Genomic DNA, 18,091 nt, shown 5'->3' with positions numbered 1-18,091 from the left:
TGCACATACACGTATATGCATATACACAATTTAAATCTGGCTGAAATAATTTCTGTTTGTTTGTTTGTTTGAGACAGGGTTTCTCTGTGTAGCTTTGGAGCCTATCCTGGAACTCGCTTTGTAGACCAGGCTGGCCTTGAACTCACAGAGCTCTGCCTGCCTCTGCCTCCATAATTGTTTTAATATAAGAAATATTTGCTCATTTGCACTATTTTTAAAGTATTTAATTAATAACATAGTAACTCAATTGACTTAACAACCAAACTTTGTCACGTCCTAAATTTTCATATGGATTCTCTTTTGGTTCTTAAACTTATTCCTGCATCAGAATGAGTTAAATTATAATAGTTCTAGAATAGATTTTAAAAACACATACTTAAAATAACATTTCCATGTATGTAAATGCCACCTCAAGTGTGTAATAAACTTGATATTAGTTAAGTGATTTTTAGAGTGGTTATTTCTGAACCAATTCATGAAACATGGACTGCACTTACAGTTGAATTATTTGAAGTAAAATTGCAAATAGCTTAAGGATGTGAATGCTGCAGTGGTTTTGCTCAGAACAGCAAAAGAGTGTGTTCAAAATACAAAGGTCTGCGTCAGAGATAGATGGGCCACATTTCTTACATATGCTGGAGGCAATTTCCACACACAATAAAGTGGAAGGGCCACTAGAATAACATTTCCAGTGGTAGGTTTCTAATTTCAAACACTTTTTCGGCAAAGAATAGTTGAAATGAGGGCCTTTCTATCAAAATGTCTCAAAAAAAAAATTTCAAAGCATGAAAACGTTGAACAAAGATACATATCTTAAGCAAGTGTCTGTAAGAAACGCAAGGAAGCATGGGTAGTACAAGCTCACTGTAAAACAGGAAACACGCAGACCGTGACAGAATGAACGCAGCACCGGGAAAAGAACACGACAGAAGAGACCCCCAGAGGAAAGCAGAGTCCTCAGAGGCAAATGCAGTGTAGCCGCAAATAAGGACCTGGCTAATTATCTGTCAAACCACTGTCACACCAAGAGCAAAGGAATCCTCCAGAAATCCAGCTCTGGCGTGGTGAGCTTTGGCAGAGAGGAAATTAACTGTAAAGCCAGGGGCGGAGGGCGGGGGCAGGGGCATACTGCAGTAACCATTTCTACTCCTCGCTGTCTCTGTCCCTGCTGCAGTGAACTCCAGAGGAGCGACAGGCAGAAGGCAGCCAATGAAAGACGATAATCTATGGACCATCGGGTGTGGTGGGACACAACAGCAATCCCAGCACTCCAGAGATGGAGGCAGGAGGATGGAGAGAGGAAGGCTAGAATCTGTTCGGAGCCATGGCCTCTCCCAGCCTTAGCAACAGTGACTGCAACAGACATGCATAGATGGAATTCTTCTAAAAGCAGCCGCGATTAAAAATGCTAACAGCTAAACCTTCTGTCAAAGAGGAGGATGAAGGGTCTGAGCCATGCCAAGGGCAGGGTCCAATGATCTAATCACCACCCAATGATAGCCACCACTGGCAACGCAAGAATTCCCCTAGCTTCCAAAGGTGACTCTATTTTCTTTCTAAGTGTCTTGGTCAAAGATTCATCCATATTCAATTTATTTAAGGTCACAACAAGTAAAGATAAAAAATATTGACATTTGGTTTTGACTGGTTAAAGTCTTCTGTGTATGTCTGTATTAAAGTTGTGTTTTAAAAAGGAAACTTTTTCCTAGTCAATTTAAACATTACTTTCATTAAAAAAATTAATTTGTTAGTAGGGTGTGGTAGCCTGTACCTATAACCCCAGATCTAGAGAGGCTGAGAGGAAAGCATCACTCCATGTTCAAAGACAACCTGCTCCACATTGTAAGTTCTAGGTTAGCCTGGGCTACAAAAAGAGACCCTGTCTCAAGAAATAAACCCAAACAAACAAAACACAGAATCCATGTTCCTCATACAAGATTTTGAAAATACAGTGTCAGGTTTCAAACCTGGGACAAAGGGTTAAGGTACTTATTTAACATATCGAAGGGGACCTGGCCAGCTAGGTTCTCTCTGCATCCCTCAGCCTCTACCTGTTACAGGGCCCTCCTGGCTGGCATACTTTGCCCCCATCCTTAACTCTCCAGCCCAGGGGCTGGACTGCTCTTGCCTAAATAATGTAACCATTGTGGTTATCAGCACTCTGTACCTACGGGCCTCCTGGCTGCTGTACCTGGTCCCCCCCCCCTCTTCTCCATCCCCTCCCCACTCTCCTCACATGGCACAGCTTAGTCTGGCCACGTCCATTTTAGACTCTCCCAGATCTTAGATGCCTCTGCCTCTGCTCTCCTACATATCTATAATAAAATTTCTTCTCCACTATACTAGGAGCAGTCATGTCCTTTCCTTTCCTTTTTCTTTCTTTCTTTTTGTTCGTTCATCTCATGCTGAAACCTGGGAACAGTCATGTTCCTTTTCTTTTCTTTTCATTCATACAGAAAGTGTAAGAAAATAAAAATCATCCACAAGCAATCATCTAGACATAGCAACCCTCAATCTCTTCCACTTTTGTTTGCAAGATAATTTACCAATATTACAAGTAGCACCTTCCAAGGAATTTAAAGAAAACAGAGATGTGTTTGTTTAATATTGTATTAAAAGTTCTAAGCAATTTTTACAATAAAATATCAAAACTATATACACAGATGATTCTTTTATTTATAAAAAGATATTTAAGAGAATCTATGTACAAGATCTTGAAATTTAAAGAGTGGCCAATATCAAACTGACTTTGAAAAAGTAATACATCCCTATTCACTATCATCAAATAGAAATTACAACATTTCATTCATAGTAATACATCCATTCATAGTAATATATTCATTCACAGTTATACCTAGGAATACATGTGCTCAGGAAAGAGTTAACAGAAGACCCGAGACTGCTATTCTTAGGAAGGTATGCACTGGGGAACTCAGCTGATTGCTGCTCTCATATAAACTTTCCCGATGACAAGAGTGCCTTGTTAATGTGACACCATTTGTACTATGGGGTTTGTGCTGATACTTGCTAACTGCAGAAGAGTCTGGAAAACTCTGGTACATGATAGGCATATGGTGTCCACACACAGGCTCTAATGAGATTTCTGGTAGATAATACTCTGCAGGAGTTGTCACAACTTGTTGCTGGGAGAATTAAGTGTGCTCCTTGTGACTCCATGTTGTAACTCTACTCTGCAGAGAGGCTCATTAAAAGGATGTTCTGAAAGAGGTGAAACATTCCATCCTGCAGGGAAGCTATTAAGCTCAAGATGTGAACAACTCAAAGGCCTCAGGAAGTCCCCCAAACTGACCAGATGCATTAGGTTCCTCTTTCCCCAAGCATATACACTGTCAAGGCTGCCAAGGAGCACTCTCAGCAAAGTTCCTAGGAGAGACTCAGACAAGATGAACCAGCCAAGCCACCTGGAGAAAGCAGACACCAGTCCAGCTGCCTAAGAGAAGCAGAGACCAGCAGAGCTACTGGAAAAGTCCAGACCACTCCCACTGCCTGAAAAGGACACTCTCCAACCTGTTGAGCTGCCTGCCTGCGGCTGGCAGTGGGCTCCAGGTTCCCAGCTTTATGAGCTGCCACCCATGCTGGGGTGGGCCTTGGCGATGCAACCGTCTCTGAGTCATTTCTGCTCCTGTAGGCACCCTTCACCTATACTCCCGTAAGTACCCTTCACCTATACTCCTGTAAGTACCCTTCACCTATACTCCCGTAAGTACCCTTCACCTATACTCCTGTAGGTACCCTTCATCTATACTCCCGTAAGTACCCTTCTATCACCTACTATACTCCCGTAGGTACCCTTCACCTATACTCCCGTAAGTACCCTTCACCTATACTCCCGTAAGTACCCTTCATCTATACTCCCGTAGGTACCCTTCACCTATACTCCTGTAGGTACCCTTCATCTATACTCCCGTAAGTACCCTTCACCTATACTCCTGTAGGTACCCTTCATCTATACTCCCGTAAGTACCCTTCACCTATACTCCCGTAAGTACCTTCACCTATACTCCTGTACCCTTCACCTATACTCCTGTAAGTACCCTTCACCTATACTCCTGTAAGTACCCTTCACCTATACTCCTGTAAGTACCCTTCACCTATACTCCTGTAAGTACCCTTCACCTATACTCCTGTAAGTACCCTTCACCTATACTCCTGTAAGTACCCTTCACCTATACTCCTGTAAGTACCCTTCACCTATACTCCTGTAAGTACCCTTCACCTATACTCCTGTAGGTACCCTTCACCTATACTCCCGTAAGTACCCTTCACCTATACTCCGTAAGTACCCTTCACCTATACTCCGTAAGTACCCTTCACCTATACTCCGTAAGTACCCTTCACCTATACTCCCGTAGGTACCCTTCACCTATACTCCCGTAAGTACCCTTCACCTATACTCCCCCCCCCCGTAGTACCCTTCACCTATACTCCCGTAAGTACCCTTCACCTATACTCCCGTAGGTACCCTTCACCTATACTCCCGTAAGTACCCTTCACCTATACTCCCGTAAGTACCCTTCACCTATACTCCTGTAAGTACCCTTCACCTATACTCCGTAAGTACCCTTCACCTATACTCCGTAAGTACCAAAAAACTTCATCTATACTCCGTAAGTACCCTTCACTATACTCATAGTACCTTCACTATACTCCCGTAAGTACCCTTCACCTATACTCCTGTAAGTAACCCCAATACAATTCACTGGGCCCCCGATGTGAACTTTGGTGGTATCTGTGCTTTTGTTTGTCCTCGGTTCCCTAGCTGGAATAAACAGACGTTGGTAGTCATAACACTCCACTAGCAGAGGTCTTTTGGAAGCTCATCCCTTGCTTCCTCTGAACTTTGCCCATGAGTCCTTTCCCTTTACTGGTTTTGTTTTGTGTCTTTTATGCAGTGTGGTTTGCTGTGTTTTGGGAGCCTTACTAAAGCACTAAATTTTAGCATGGCTTGGTGACTCCCACCACAACCTTTCTGGGAATGACCACAAAATAGTCACAGGAGACAAAGAAAAATGAAGCAACTTAAGAGATACGTCATACTTGAGTACGAAGAGAAAGCAGCCTACTGTAGTTGAAGTTTTCTCTGGTTCTGCCCATGGACCCTGCAGCCACTTTTAAAATAATCACTCAGAAGCTTATATTAATTAAAACTGCTCGGCCATTAGTTCAGGCTAACTACTGACTGGCTCTTACACTAAACTCAGCCCATTTCTGCTAATCTATATGTCACCATGTGTTCCGTGGCTTTACCTGTACAGTGCCATTACATGCTGCTCCCTGGACAGCGGGCTGCTGTCTTCTGCCTCAGCCTTCTTCTTCCCAGAATTCTCCTTGTCTGCTTATCCCGCCTATACTTCCTGCCTGGCTACTGGCCAATCAGCGTTTTATTTATCAACCAATCAGAGCAACACATATTCACAGCATACAGAACATCCCACAGCAGCCTACTTACCCATTCTGTCAATCAAATATTAACTGTAAAACTAATTCATTAGGCCTGCAAGGTTAAAAAAAAAAAAAAAAAAAAAAAAAAAAAAAAACCAAAACAGTTCTTGAGACACCAGTCTTAATATGGAAGAGCAGGGAGATTAAATTTTCAACTGTAAAGGAAAAAAAAAAATATAACAGGTGGTAGGCTTTCCTGATCTAGCCTCAGGATCATTGTAATGCTTAGTTATTAGCAGGGAAGAGAATTCAATGGAACTTTTCTACAGAATCTGAAAACATGAATCTAAAACTGTGTAAGAATAAGTAAGAGTCCAAACTGTGAAGGCAATTCTGACAAGGCATGTCTATCAGGGACCATTAGAAAACTATAGAAATGTAGCTAGTATGAGACTGAACAAACAGGCCAATGGAACAGACTAGACAGCTCCAGGAATATCTACCAGAAATGGAAAATACAGATGTTTGGTGCCACAGATCTTGGGAAAGGATTGTTAAGTGTGCTGACATAACAGTCTACCCACACAGGAAAAATAAGTTAAATTCCTGTCTTGTATCACTGACCTCTGGGTATTTAAAATACTTCATTATAAAAAATCTACTTGAATTAAACACACACAGCAAAATCTCCCCTTATACTGCTGAATCACAGCCAACAATCTTCATTTTATAAACTGTGTTCCCTACTAGGACCCCAAGGGCCTATGAGCTTTTTAAAGTAGCACTCAACCTCAATTTTACACCAACTTGTAAGATAACATGAACCTTACCTCATAGATCCTGGCAATGCCACAAAGCAGGGTCACCTCTCCTGGAAACTTATCTAAGCCTTGTTTGAATAGATTTAAAGCAGTCACGGGTTGGTCCAATATGATATAAACCTAAAAGCAAGGTATATTTCAATAAGATTACTGTACTGGTTTTTAAAACAATTGCATTTGCATGACAAGTTTTAATTATTGATTAGAAACGAATTTTCTCCCAGAAACTAAAGAATTTCCACAGACATAATTAGAGTCTAATAACAACTTTACAGTTTATCTGTACATTTTACATAAAATTTATCACCCCAAGAAATGCTTAGTGTAGGGATATTATTGTCACAAAGGCTGGGTAATACCTAAACTAGAAAGGGTCAGGGGAACATCTCTCCACTGCCCACACCAACCCTCCACTCCCTAGGAGTCTCTGATATTCACATCTTTTGGTTTGTCTCTAGGCCCACTGAGTTCAACCAGGGTAATGCGCCTGACTATTGGTTTCAAGCTACCCACTGGAGCCTTGCAGGGCTTACCAATGGTACCCAACTGAAGACAATGGCTGTCCTTCCCCTGGAATATACCAATAGGCAAAAGTTCAGCAGGATAGAGTGTGGTCTTGTAAGCCCTTTCTTCAATCCATGATTGACTGATTTTAGGCTTAGTCTCATGCAAGCAATTGTAACTGCTATGAGGTCATGATTCAACGGCTGTGTCACGCCCAGAGGAGAGCAGTTCACAGCCTCTTCCCTCCCTTCCAGCTCTCACACTTTTCCTGCTCATAGCACACTTCTTAACTTGGAAATGTCTTTGCAGATAAGTCACAATAGTGTAATAACTACCACTTCATCAAGTGTTTTCTTTCAAAGTGGCCTTGATGAGGCTCAGGAGGTGACTTTATCCCAATACAAGTAGAGCTTCCCTTCTCTGAAATGTTTTACCCCAGAAGTGTTCTCAATTTCTGATTTTGGGAGTATTCTGGAGTACTGTGGAACCCAAATCTAAACACAAAATTCACTGATTTTTTTTTTAAGTTTTTATTTTTATTTTATGTGTATGGGGTGTTTGTCTGCATGTATGTTTGTGTACCATGTGTGTGCCTGGAACCCTTGGAGGCCACCAGAGGGTGTCAGATCTCTTGGAACTGGAGTGCAGATGGTTGTGTGCCACCATGTGGGTGCTGGGAATTGAGCTGGATTTTCTGGAAAACGACAAACGCCTCAACTGCTGAGCCATCTCTTCAGCCCTCTCATTGATTTTTTTTTTCCCATCTACATGTAAGGCAGTTTTACATAATCATTTTATTACACCCATGTTTCGACTGTGACACATCCCATGACATCAGGTGTGGAATTGTAGCATCATACAGTGGCATTCAGTATATTTCAGATTCGGGAGCATTCCAGATTTCAGATACTCAGATTAGGAATGTCCAATCTGTATTGATAACTAGGTGGCCCTTGTACTGAAGCTACAGGTCACATCACGAAGCATAGTGGACTTGAATGCTTGCTGCTAACAGCCCAGTGATGCAGAAAACTTGACCTCTTGCAGTCTCGTCTTACTTAGCGGCACAAAGGAAAGTATAAACTTTGTCCTCTAGGGTTACTGCATGGATTAAATTAATCTGTCTTTACTAACAAGCCTGCTACAATATCCTATACTGAACTGTGCTCAGAACTGAGTATCTAATGTCCTATAAAACAATCTATGAAATGGTCCATGTTCTTAGAGCAGGGTTTGATAGTACAGCCCTGGAATCTCAGCTACCCAGGAAGCTGAGGCAGGAGGATGGCAAGTTCAAAGGCTTTCTGGACTATACAGTGAAATCCTGTTTCAAAAACAAAGGGACCTTGTTCTCTACAACCTGCTCAGGTTTGAGACAATAAATTGTAGAAAATGCCTTTCTATTACCTACAGGGTGGGGAATCTGTAATATTTCCTTCTGTCCTAATAAGCAATCCGTCAAAGGGATTTTCTTCTTTTTCCACAGCCATCAACTCCTTGTGCCGTGGTTACCCTCCATATGTTATTTTTCACTTGCTACAAAAAATAAGTCTGAACATATTAACTTGCCAAATATTCCAGAAGGAACTGGCAAATTTCCCCCATGCAATGGCCAGCACCCTAAGAAGGCAGTTTTCACTCAAGTTAAGAATATTTACTTACTTTCGCCAGATAGAGAAATGTGTCTACCATTTCCTGCTGCTTCAGGGCTGACTTAAACTGCTTCTCTGCTTCCCGGTACATTCCTAACCTAGAAATGGCCATTCAAAAATCAGACATTCAATTGAAAAATCAACACTACATCATATTTTTTTTCAAGCCCTGAGGATATGAACAGACACATCTCATCTTGGAGCAAGCATATATCAAAGCAGGTGAGGCTGTGCACACAGACAGTAACATGTATGTTAACAAAAGCTAGCAAAAAGCCACCTGTCTCCCATGGTCACGAGCTATCTAAGCCTCAGACGGTGTGTAAGGACGACAACCTAGCTGCAGCAGGACCAAGAGCTGTCTCTAACGGGGTCACGTCAGTTCACCACCGTGAGAGCTTACGATCAGCTGCACATATGGCAAGTGACCTGGATAGCTGTGGAGCTGCCACTTCGTTTCTTTGAAAACATCTCCTTCCTAAGACAACCCCCCACCCCCGCTAGTTATCCCTATACTATTTTAATGAGAGCGACAATTGCCACGTGCATGCTACAGCTGTATCATCATTTTTTGTACAAACCTTGTTTTCCTCTGCCCTTAGTAGCTGGCCTGCTCTGTGAATCTGAAACTTGCTCCTTGCCTAAGTGGCGGTCTTGACGTCACTGTCAATGTCTGTGACCCAGGAAGCATTGTTCCCACCAGGACAATCACAGAAGCACATGGCTATGATTTCTGATAACTATTCATTCTCAGCACTCTATGAGCAACTTAGATATATTTTTGGTAAAATAAACTAAAAATTATTTACAATCTGCCCCATTGTGCTAATGCCACATAAAGGCTGGGAAGAATAACTTTGATCATTTTTTCCTGATCTAGACTTCAAGCGTTGGTGGAGCTATATACTAGCAGCTGCTGGAGGAGGGCATTCAAGAGCCGTAAGGTGGCTTCAACAGGTTAGTGTAAAGTTAGAGGGCATGTAACGAGGCAGAAGCCCCTTCCTCTTAAAGGTCCCATCCACTTCACAGACTATGTATGAAATATTATCAAAGCACCCCAAAGTTCTGAGAAACAGGAATAATAAAAAATAAAATGAATTTGCCACACAAATTATTGAACAAAAGCATGGAGTAGGCCATATTCAAAGATGTCTAGGGAATGGGAGACAGCTCAGGTGGTAGAGTGTCTGAAATATAAGCACGAGTACCTGAGCTCAATCCCTCAGACCACATCAAATCTGGGCCTCGTGACATGCGCATGCAAATGCCAATACTGAGGAGGCAGGGACAGGTGGGTAGATACTGGACCTTTCTGGACAAGCAGCCTAGCCCAACCGGCCAGCCTCAGACCAAGAGAATGTGTGGAAAAAAAGGTGTAAGGCACCTAAGGAAGGACACCTGGAGTTGACCTCTGGCCTTCACATATGCACGTATGCACACATTCTCTCTTTATGTCTCTGTCTCTCTGTTTCTCTCTGTCTCTGTCTCTCTGTCTCTCTCTTTCACACACACACACACAAACACACTTTTATAAAACACATTTAGACACATACAAAAAAATACACAATAAAAGACACATCAGTTAAGTTCATAGACTCAAGCCAATATCAGAGAATCCAGAAAGACACTGCCAACCTTTTCCCTGCCAATGAACTCAACAGAAGTGCGAGGCATCACCATACCACACTTCACCATGTTAAAAAGATGTGAAAATGCAGAGGGTAATAAGCATGCCCTTAAAGCGATAATAAGGGCTAAATGTGTTCACTGACTTCGATGGCCAAGAGAAAAATTACCTGTAGAAAGTGAGTAAATCAAGAGAACAGCGGATGACGATTCAACTGTGAGATAAGGTGTGTGCTGGCATGCCTTTCCAAGGGGGAAGCAACTATGACATAAGCCCACGGGCAGGAAGTGGAGGGCACGTCAGGGCCAAGCTAAAGAATCTGGTCTAGCTGAAGAGGATCTAACAATACAAACAGTGAGAGACACGGGAAAGCAGGTCGGCTGGGAGAACAGCGTTAGACTACACTGACAGGCTGAACGGAGGATCATCAAGGAGTCCCGGAGCAGCTGTCTGTACACAGCTCCCTCACTAGACTCAGGCAGGGTTGACGAGATGAGAGACTGGAGGCAGAACACCCAGGGGAGAGGTTACTGTGAGAACTCAACAGACCAGAAGTAAGTGGTTCTCAACTTGTGGGCCACGACCCCTTTGGAGGACAAATGACCCTTTCACAGGGGTCGCATATCACGCAATTAGATATTTACATTATGATTCATAACAGTAGCAAAATTATGATTATGAAGTAGGAACGAAAATAATTTTACAGTTTAGGGTCACCACAACCAGAAGAACTGTATTAAAGGGTCATAGAAGGTTGAGAACCACTGCAGTAAGTGATAATAAAATGTCCAGAATTAGGGCCCTAGAGTGGGGCTGGGTAGGAGAGGAACTTCATGAGTGCAGAGATGGGGGCAGGAGAACACAGAGGCCAGGAACAAAGGCTGAAGCCAGCTTCAGACTACATCCTCAGTGAGGCGTCTCTGAGTTCCTCGGTTGACGTCACAAGCTCTTTCTCTGGGTTCCCAGTGTGCCATGCCCTTGCTTCCGTAATAACAGGAGTCATCATAATAATTATTTGTTGTCTGTCTCAGCATTTAAAAGTACAATCTAATAAATCTTTGTGGTCCCATTTGAGAGTGATTGCTCATTGTATTTGGCTAAGTGGGTGACTGTATAAATGAGTGAACACATAGTAAAGATGTTCCGAAGAACAGAACAATAACTTAATATGATAAAATGCATTCATTTGAAAGAAGACACATTTGAAAAAAGGAGAAATGGCATCATCTATGGGCAGCACAAAGAGTCTGAGTTATGCTTTCCTTTAATTATTAACCATGTCTGAAGGTTTTGTATGGAAGCTCAAGATGTTAAAACTGTCTTTAAGAATTAAAGCCGTAAGATTTTAATGTTAGAATGACCTCACATTATCTTCTAGTATAAAACACTTTTCAATTTATCAGTGGAAAAAATGATTCAGAGTTGTATGTGCGAAGTCTAAATGGAGAGTACTCCTCATTTCCACAAGAGCGGCAAGCACGCTTCCAGTCCATTTACTTCCTTTTCCTCACAGAGCACTGGTCTGGAAATGTTGATGGTTGCTCACAATAGTGGACGCCTATTTGATTCTTAATAATACAGAGAATTTACCATTATAAAATATGAATTTTCCATCTTTCCCAGAGGTTCTGAATTTTCTGAATATCAGCAGCAAGTTTCAGATGGCACTAAAATTAGTAACAACTTTGGTGACCTCTCTCCTTGTTTTCTTTTGGATGTATTAAAACATTAAGCACATTTAAAAAACATTCAGGTCCTAGAAAAACAATAAGGGTTATGGAAATAGGAGCTGAGTGTGGTAGATTGCTAATCCTGGCACTCCAAAGATTGAGGCAGGAACATCATGAGAGCGAGGCTAGCCTGGGCTACATAGTGACATTCTGTCTGAACTAAATAAACAAAATGTTAATATGAGAATCAGAACCAGAAAATGAAACTGAAATTCTTGCGTATCACTTCTCAGCTCTATGAATTCAGACCACTCGCTTCACCTTGGCCAGGCTCAGTCTTCCTCAACCGAGCAGCTACCTCCAGCAGCCTCAAGCGAGATGAAGTAAAGCACAAACAAGCTGGCTCTTGTCTGCAGGGCGCCCTACAGATGGGAGGCATTTGTGTGAGGAACTGAGAGCCAGGAGGACAGACCTAAGTGAGCACTCTGGGTTCTAGTCCCAGGTCTGTCCCTAACCAGCTCATGAGGAAAATCACAACCGAGCTCTGCCTCAGCTTCCTTGTGTGACGTTCTCAGGGCACCAGGTCTTACTGCTGTATGTGATGGCTCAGAAAACGTTTGCTCAAATAAGCCCAGGTTGTCGCTGCTTCATGAGGACAGTTGGTTTTTCTCATGATCCTATCTGATGGCATGAAACACTTCTCCTTTGAAGACTGTCATAGACGATGAAGGTCTTACCTGTAGTAACATTTCCCAATCTGCACTTTCCACCACCAGTCCTTGTACTGAGAATGCTCCGTGGAGAGGGACGCCAGATCCAAAGCCTTTGAAAACAATTCAAAACAAGCAGGAGGATAAATAATTAAATAAGCCACATAATTAGCATCCATCAAAACATGTACTAGAAATTAGATAGAAACTCAGGTTGCCCAAGTTTCCAGATGGCCCCACAAATTTCCCCTAAATAATCAGTTCCAGGCCAGGGGGCTGGCAGCACAGAAGTTGGAGACATTGGTCGAAGGGAAGCAGATGCACAATAAATCAGAATACAATTTTAATATACAAGGCACGGAACTGAAATTTAAAACACTAGGATTGTACTCTCTTCCTACTTCGTATCTACTCTCTAAAGATTCAAAATGCCTCAAAACTCGGACGATGTCAAGCTTTCTGTATGTGAGGTGGGTCCAGCAGTAGTCCCCGTTGAACACAGATGTAGAGAAAGAAGGACCAAGTAAGTAGAGAGAAAAGGGGTTTGGAAGGGCAGGAGCCATTGCTCAGGGGTTGAGTATTTGCCTCACATGCCTGACCAACCCGAGGTTCAATGTCTAGTTACACCAGAGGAAGAGTGAAGCATGGGCTTGCTATTGCTATGCAGGCGTGAGACATGAGTTCAGACCCCCAGTCCCCAGGAAAAGCTGTGGATGGTACCATGTACCTGTAACCTCCATGCTAGGAGCACACCGTGAATTCAGAACAAGAAAGAAAGGGGCTTTGGGATGACACAGAAGAGGCAAAGAAGTCTGAGTATTTGGGTTACTGCTGCCTTCAATGATCACAACTCCATAGCTCTGATGTCACGTTACCTTCTAGTAATTAACATTTTTCTCCATATTGTAACTATTTACTCCACGTCTTTTTTTTAAGGATTTGTGTGTGTGTGTGTGTGTGTGTGTGTGTGTGTAAGTGCACGTGTGTAAGTGCACATGTGTGTAAGTGCCTGCAGAGGCCAGAGACGTCACATTCCCTGGACTTGGTGTTCCAGGTGGTTTGTACACTTCCGGATGTGGGAACAGGAACAGGAACTAAACTCTGGCCTCAACAAGAGCAGTATGACCTCAGCCACCTCTCCACCACAATCCCGTATCTTTTCTATCTTTTTCCTTCCATGCTTTTCCATGATCAGACAAGAGGTAACCAATTAAGAGTTGGGATTTTTATAGAGAGGAAGGAAAACCTTTCGACAGAGGAGAAAGGAAGTAAGTCTTTACACAACTGTGAAGTTCACGGAAATCTAAAAGTTCTATAAAGATTCAGTGAATCGTACTGGAGTTATCAGTTAAATGAGAATTCTAATTTTTAATACTTGTTTTCTCATTGTTGGAACTGCTTTATTCAGAGTCAGTGTTAATATAATCATGAGAGCCAACAGTTCCATTAAAGGAACACTTGGTTGCTCCACTTCTATTATCTCAAAATGCATCCCCTATTACTGTCCTCTTTAATATCAGCTCTCTTCTGAAATGAATGCCAGAAAAGTCCCCTCCACCTCCTATTGCAAAATTAATTACTTTTCCATTTGTTCTCTATCTCTCTTGCTCCAGGGGAGACCTCTAAATATGCAAACTACTTATCCAGGAATGGTGTCACCATGCTGAGCCTCTAATGGACCTAAAAAACCAACATCTCTACTTGAATGCTATGGAAATTAAAAACAAGCTACATATGATTATACTTTCATGTGCTTATTTTTCTTTTTCCCCTCTAGCCAGAAGTAAAAGTGAAGATGAAAAGAGAGAAGTATGACTTCAAGTGGTATTGTCTCTGGAAACACTGAGAAACTTGTATTTTTAGAGGGGTCTAATCAGGCATGCACTGTAAATATCTATGCATATTAACTCTGACTCAATCTTTATTAAGCCCTTTCTCAGCAAATAGATCACATTCACTGCCATGTTTAATGTACACAGATCTTCTACTGTCTTTGGAAAAAGCTTCCATTTGAATGCTTCTTATGTACCCTGACTTCCTAAAGTTAGATCCAGTGCTTATGACGGGTAGCCGAGTTTGCCTTCAGATACAGTCCTGAATCAAGTCGTCCTATGGAGGAACCAGATGTTCCTGATAATTCAATTAAGGAAAATATAAATTGCTGAGACAATAAAAATGGTAAGAAAAAGTTACATCTTAGCAATTCTTATTCACATGAAGACTTGGGCTGAATTAGACAAGAATACTTGTGATGATTTTGGAAGGCCCCTGTCCTCCCCCAGGAGACCCTTTGTGGGCATTTGAATGAGACTGTTCCTATAGGCTTATGTACTTGAACACTGGTCCCCAGTCGGTGGCACTGTCTGAGGGGGGTTAGGAGGTGTGGCCTTGTTGGAGGAAGTGTGTCACTAGAGGCCAGCTCTGAGAGTCATTTCCAGTTGTTCTCCCTGCTTTGTGCTTACAGTGCAAGATGTGAGTTCTCAGCATCCTGTCCCAGCTGCCATGGCTGCCTGTTACCTCCAATCAACCATTATGGACTCTGACCCTCTGGAACCATAGGCCAAAATAAACTCTTTCTTCTCTATGTTGCCTTGGTCATGGTGCTTTGTCATAGCAACAGAAAAGTAACTAATACGCCTTCTTTCCATCTCCGCTGTTCAGGAATGCTGTGGGGTGATCTGTATGTCAAATGTGTTGCTCTGATTGGTTAATAAATAAAACACTGATTGGCCAGTAGCCAGTCAGGAAGTATAGGTGGGGCAAGCAGAGAAGGGAATTCTGGGAAGTAGAAGGCTGAGGAGCCGCCACCATGACAAGGGAGATGTAAGGTACCTGTAAGCCACAAGCAATGTGGCAAAGTATAGATTAATAGAAATGGGTTAATTTAAGATAGAAGAAGTAGATAACAAGAAGCCTGCCACGGCCATACACTTTATAAGTAATATAAGAGTCTGTGTGTTTATTTTATAAGTGGGCTATAGGACTGCTTGGGCTTGGTGGGACCTGGAGAGAAGCTCTCCAGCTACACAGGAAGGCCACTGAGTTCACAAGAGGCACTGGAGAATGGCTTGCTCAGGTCATTAACTGGAGTCCTTACCTCTGACTGGTGTGGAAAGTAGTTTAAGAACCAAACAAACTCCTTGTGGTAGTTTGAATGTATTTGACCCCCATAAGCTCATAGGGAGTGGTACTATTAGGAGGTGTGGCATTGTTGGAGGAAGTGTGGTCTTGTTGGGGGAGGCTGGGTGATACACATGCCTTTCAGACCTTGAGGCTGGAGGGCACAATCTGGGCCATACCTTCTGTCGGAAGTGTGTCACTGTGGTGGCAGGCTTTGGAGTCTTTTTCTCAAGTTTCACTCACTGTGACAGTCATTTGACTTCTTGCTGTCTGCCTATAAAGATGTAAGGACTCTCAGCTCCAGCACATGTCTGCCTGCAAGCCACCGTGCTCCCTGCCATGATGGACTGAACCTCTGAACTCTAAGCAAGTCCGCTCAATTAAATGTTTTCTTTATAAGAGTTGCCAGGGTCATAGTGTCTCCTCACAACAATAAAAACCCAAACTAAGACATTTCTATGTTTACAACTACTAGCATTTAAAATATTTTAAGTAGTGGCATAAGACATGTATTTCTTTAAAATTCTGACTCACATTCTGTGTGTGTGTGTGTGTGTGTGGTGTGTGTGTGTGTGTGTGTGTGTGTGTGTGTGTGTGTATGTGTGTGTGTGTATGTGTATGTATGTGTGTGTGTATGTGTGTGTGTGTGTGTGTGTATGTGTATGTGTGTGTGTGTGTATGTGTGTGTGTGTGTGTGTGTGTGTGTGTGTGTGTGTGTGTGAAGCCACAGGACAGCCTTGGTTGTTGTTCCTCAGGAACCATCTACCTCATTTTCTTAAGACAGGGTAGCTCACTGGAACTTGCCGAGTAGACTAGACTAGCGGCCAGCAAGTACTCCGGGGATTCCCTGCACTGGGTTTATAAGCATGGGCCTCCCTCCATACCTAACTTTTTCTACACTGGTCATGTGGACTGAATTCGGGTCCTCATGCTTGCCTTGCAAGCACTTTATGGACTGAGTTATCTCAAATTCTTTACCATGTGTATTTACATTTAAGAATCTTTGCAACTCCAAGGCAGACTTTCCTTGGAATCTGCCCCACCTGTGCCTCTGGGCACACAGTCCATGCTGCAGGGCCCAGGAAAAGGACTGCTACGCTCTAGCCTCACTCCTTGGTACCCTCTCTGGGCAGCCTAAAGCCATGTCTTTGAACACTCTTCAGCTGCCCAAGATAAACACTATTCTCGGCCTTCATCAGGGAAGCCTCCTTTTCCAGCGAATAGTGGTGAGTATGGAAGCTGATGGCTACAAAGAGTGCCGAGAAAGGGGGACGTACAAGTGCTGGACCTTTAACAAAACATTTACGTCATCACTTCCAAGACTCAAGGAACACTGTGGAAGGGGTGGGGAGGACTGTAAGAGCTGTAAGACATGGAAAAGGGCTGCGAAATGTCATGTCCTGGGCAAGACACGGCCCTTGCAATCACAGACTCACAGCTGCTGCAGATCCCTATGCTGTGTCTGCACAAGAACAGGAACATCAACAGCCAGGCATGGATGGAGGAGGGGCCCTGGGGCCCCGACCCCTCACTGCTGAACCATTCACTACTGGGAGATGCAGGCAGAGAGGGAGTCATTGCCTTCAGCTGTGTGGCCCCTGGTGACCCCTCAACATTCCAGTGGAGAGTCTAACTCCAGTGATTACACAGAGGGTCTTGGTTAAAATCAACAGATAATAAAACAAACACCAATGTCATGAATCTAGGAAAAGGGCTGATGGGGATGAGGGGGAGGGAAAGGGGAGTAACCAGAATTATTATGTACATATAAAAATAAGTGTGGTGGTTTGAATAATAAGGCCCCCATAAGCTCACAGATTTGAATGCTTAGTTTTCAGGGAGTGGCACTACTTGAGGAAGATTAGGAGGTGTGGCAATTTCCTTCTTGTTGAAGGAAATGTGTCACTGGGGGTATGATTTGGGATTTCAAGGGCCCAAGCCAGACTCAATGTCTCTCTCTTCCTGCTGCCTGCTGATCTAGATATGCTCTCTCAGCTACTTCTCCAGCACCATGCCTGCCAGTGTGCCACCATACTTCCCACCATGATGATAATGGACTAAACCTCTGAACTGTAAGTAAGCCCAGTTAAATGCTTTCTTTTATGAGAGTTGCTATGGTCATGGTGTCTTCTCATAGCAGTAGAACACTGACTAAGACAGTGAGTAATTAATAGCTTTATTAAGCACTATTTATTACTAACAATATGTATTTAATATAAAACCCTAAAATGTCACTTTTAAAAGCCACAAATTTGTTGAAGTCCAGCTGCAGAAGGAACTTTGGCAAATCTGGACAGTGTAGTCTGTGAATATGTCCAAACACTAAAAACTTTTAAAATTTTGTTTACAGTTATGACAACTTCAAGATGCTGAAATTAAAGAGCATGTGGAAATAAAGATTCCAGATCATCAGTCCACATGTATTACTGCCAATTATCAGCCAAAAACAGAGAGAAAATGTCACTAAAAACTTAAACATATACATGTAGGTAACAAGAATAAAAGAATTAATACAGTTTCCTTTAGTCCAATTTTACTCTGTGTCTTAGGGTTTGTATTGCTGTGAAGAGACACCATGACCACA

The 18,091-nt window shown here is 42.7% G+C and overlaps 1 protein-coding gene across 2 annotated transcripts in view; it reads right to left on the bottom strand.

Moving 5' to 3' along the window:
• The window catches only part of Ttc8 (tetratricopeptide repeat domain 8), a 63,557-nt gene that overhangs the window by 13,348 nt on the left and 32,118 nt on the right, over window positions 1-18,091 (bottom strand). For both annotated transcript variants that reach the window (XM_028886606.2, XM_028886607.2), the window contains 3 exons: window positions 12,415-12,500; window positions 8,391-8,478; window positions 6,234-6,344 (listed from right to left, as the gene is read on the bottom strand). In XM_028886606.2, the coding sequence (XP_028742439.1) occupies window positions 6,234-6,344; window positions 8,391-8,478; window positions 12,415-12,500 (285 nt within the window). The remainder of the gene's footprint in view (window positions 1-6,233; window positions 6,345-8,390; window positions 8,479-12,414; window positions 12,501-18,091) is intronic.

The sequence above is a fragment of the Peromyscus leucopus genome, chromosome 14 (assembly GCF_004664715.2).
Source record: "Peromyscus leucopus breed LL Stock chromosome 14, UCI_PerLeu_2.1, whole genome shotgun sequence".
In the NCBI taxonomy this organism is placed as follows: Eukaryota; Metazoa; Chordata; class Mammalia; order Rodentia; family Cricetidae; genus Peromyscus; species Peromyscus leucopus.
Note: the sequence above shows the minus strand (reverse complement) of the source record. Positions and strands in the feature narration are given on the sequence as shown.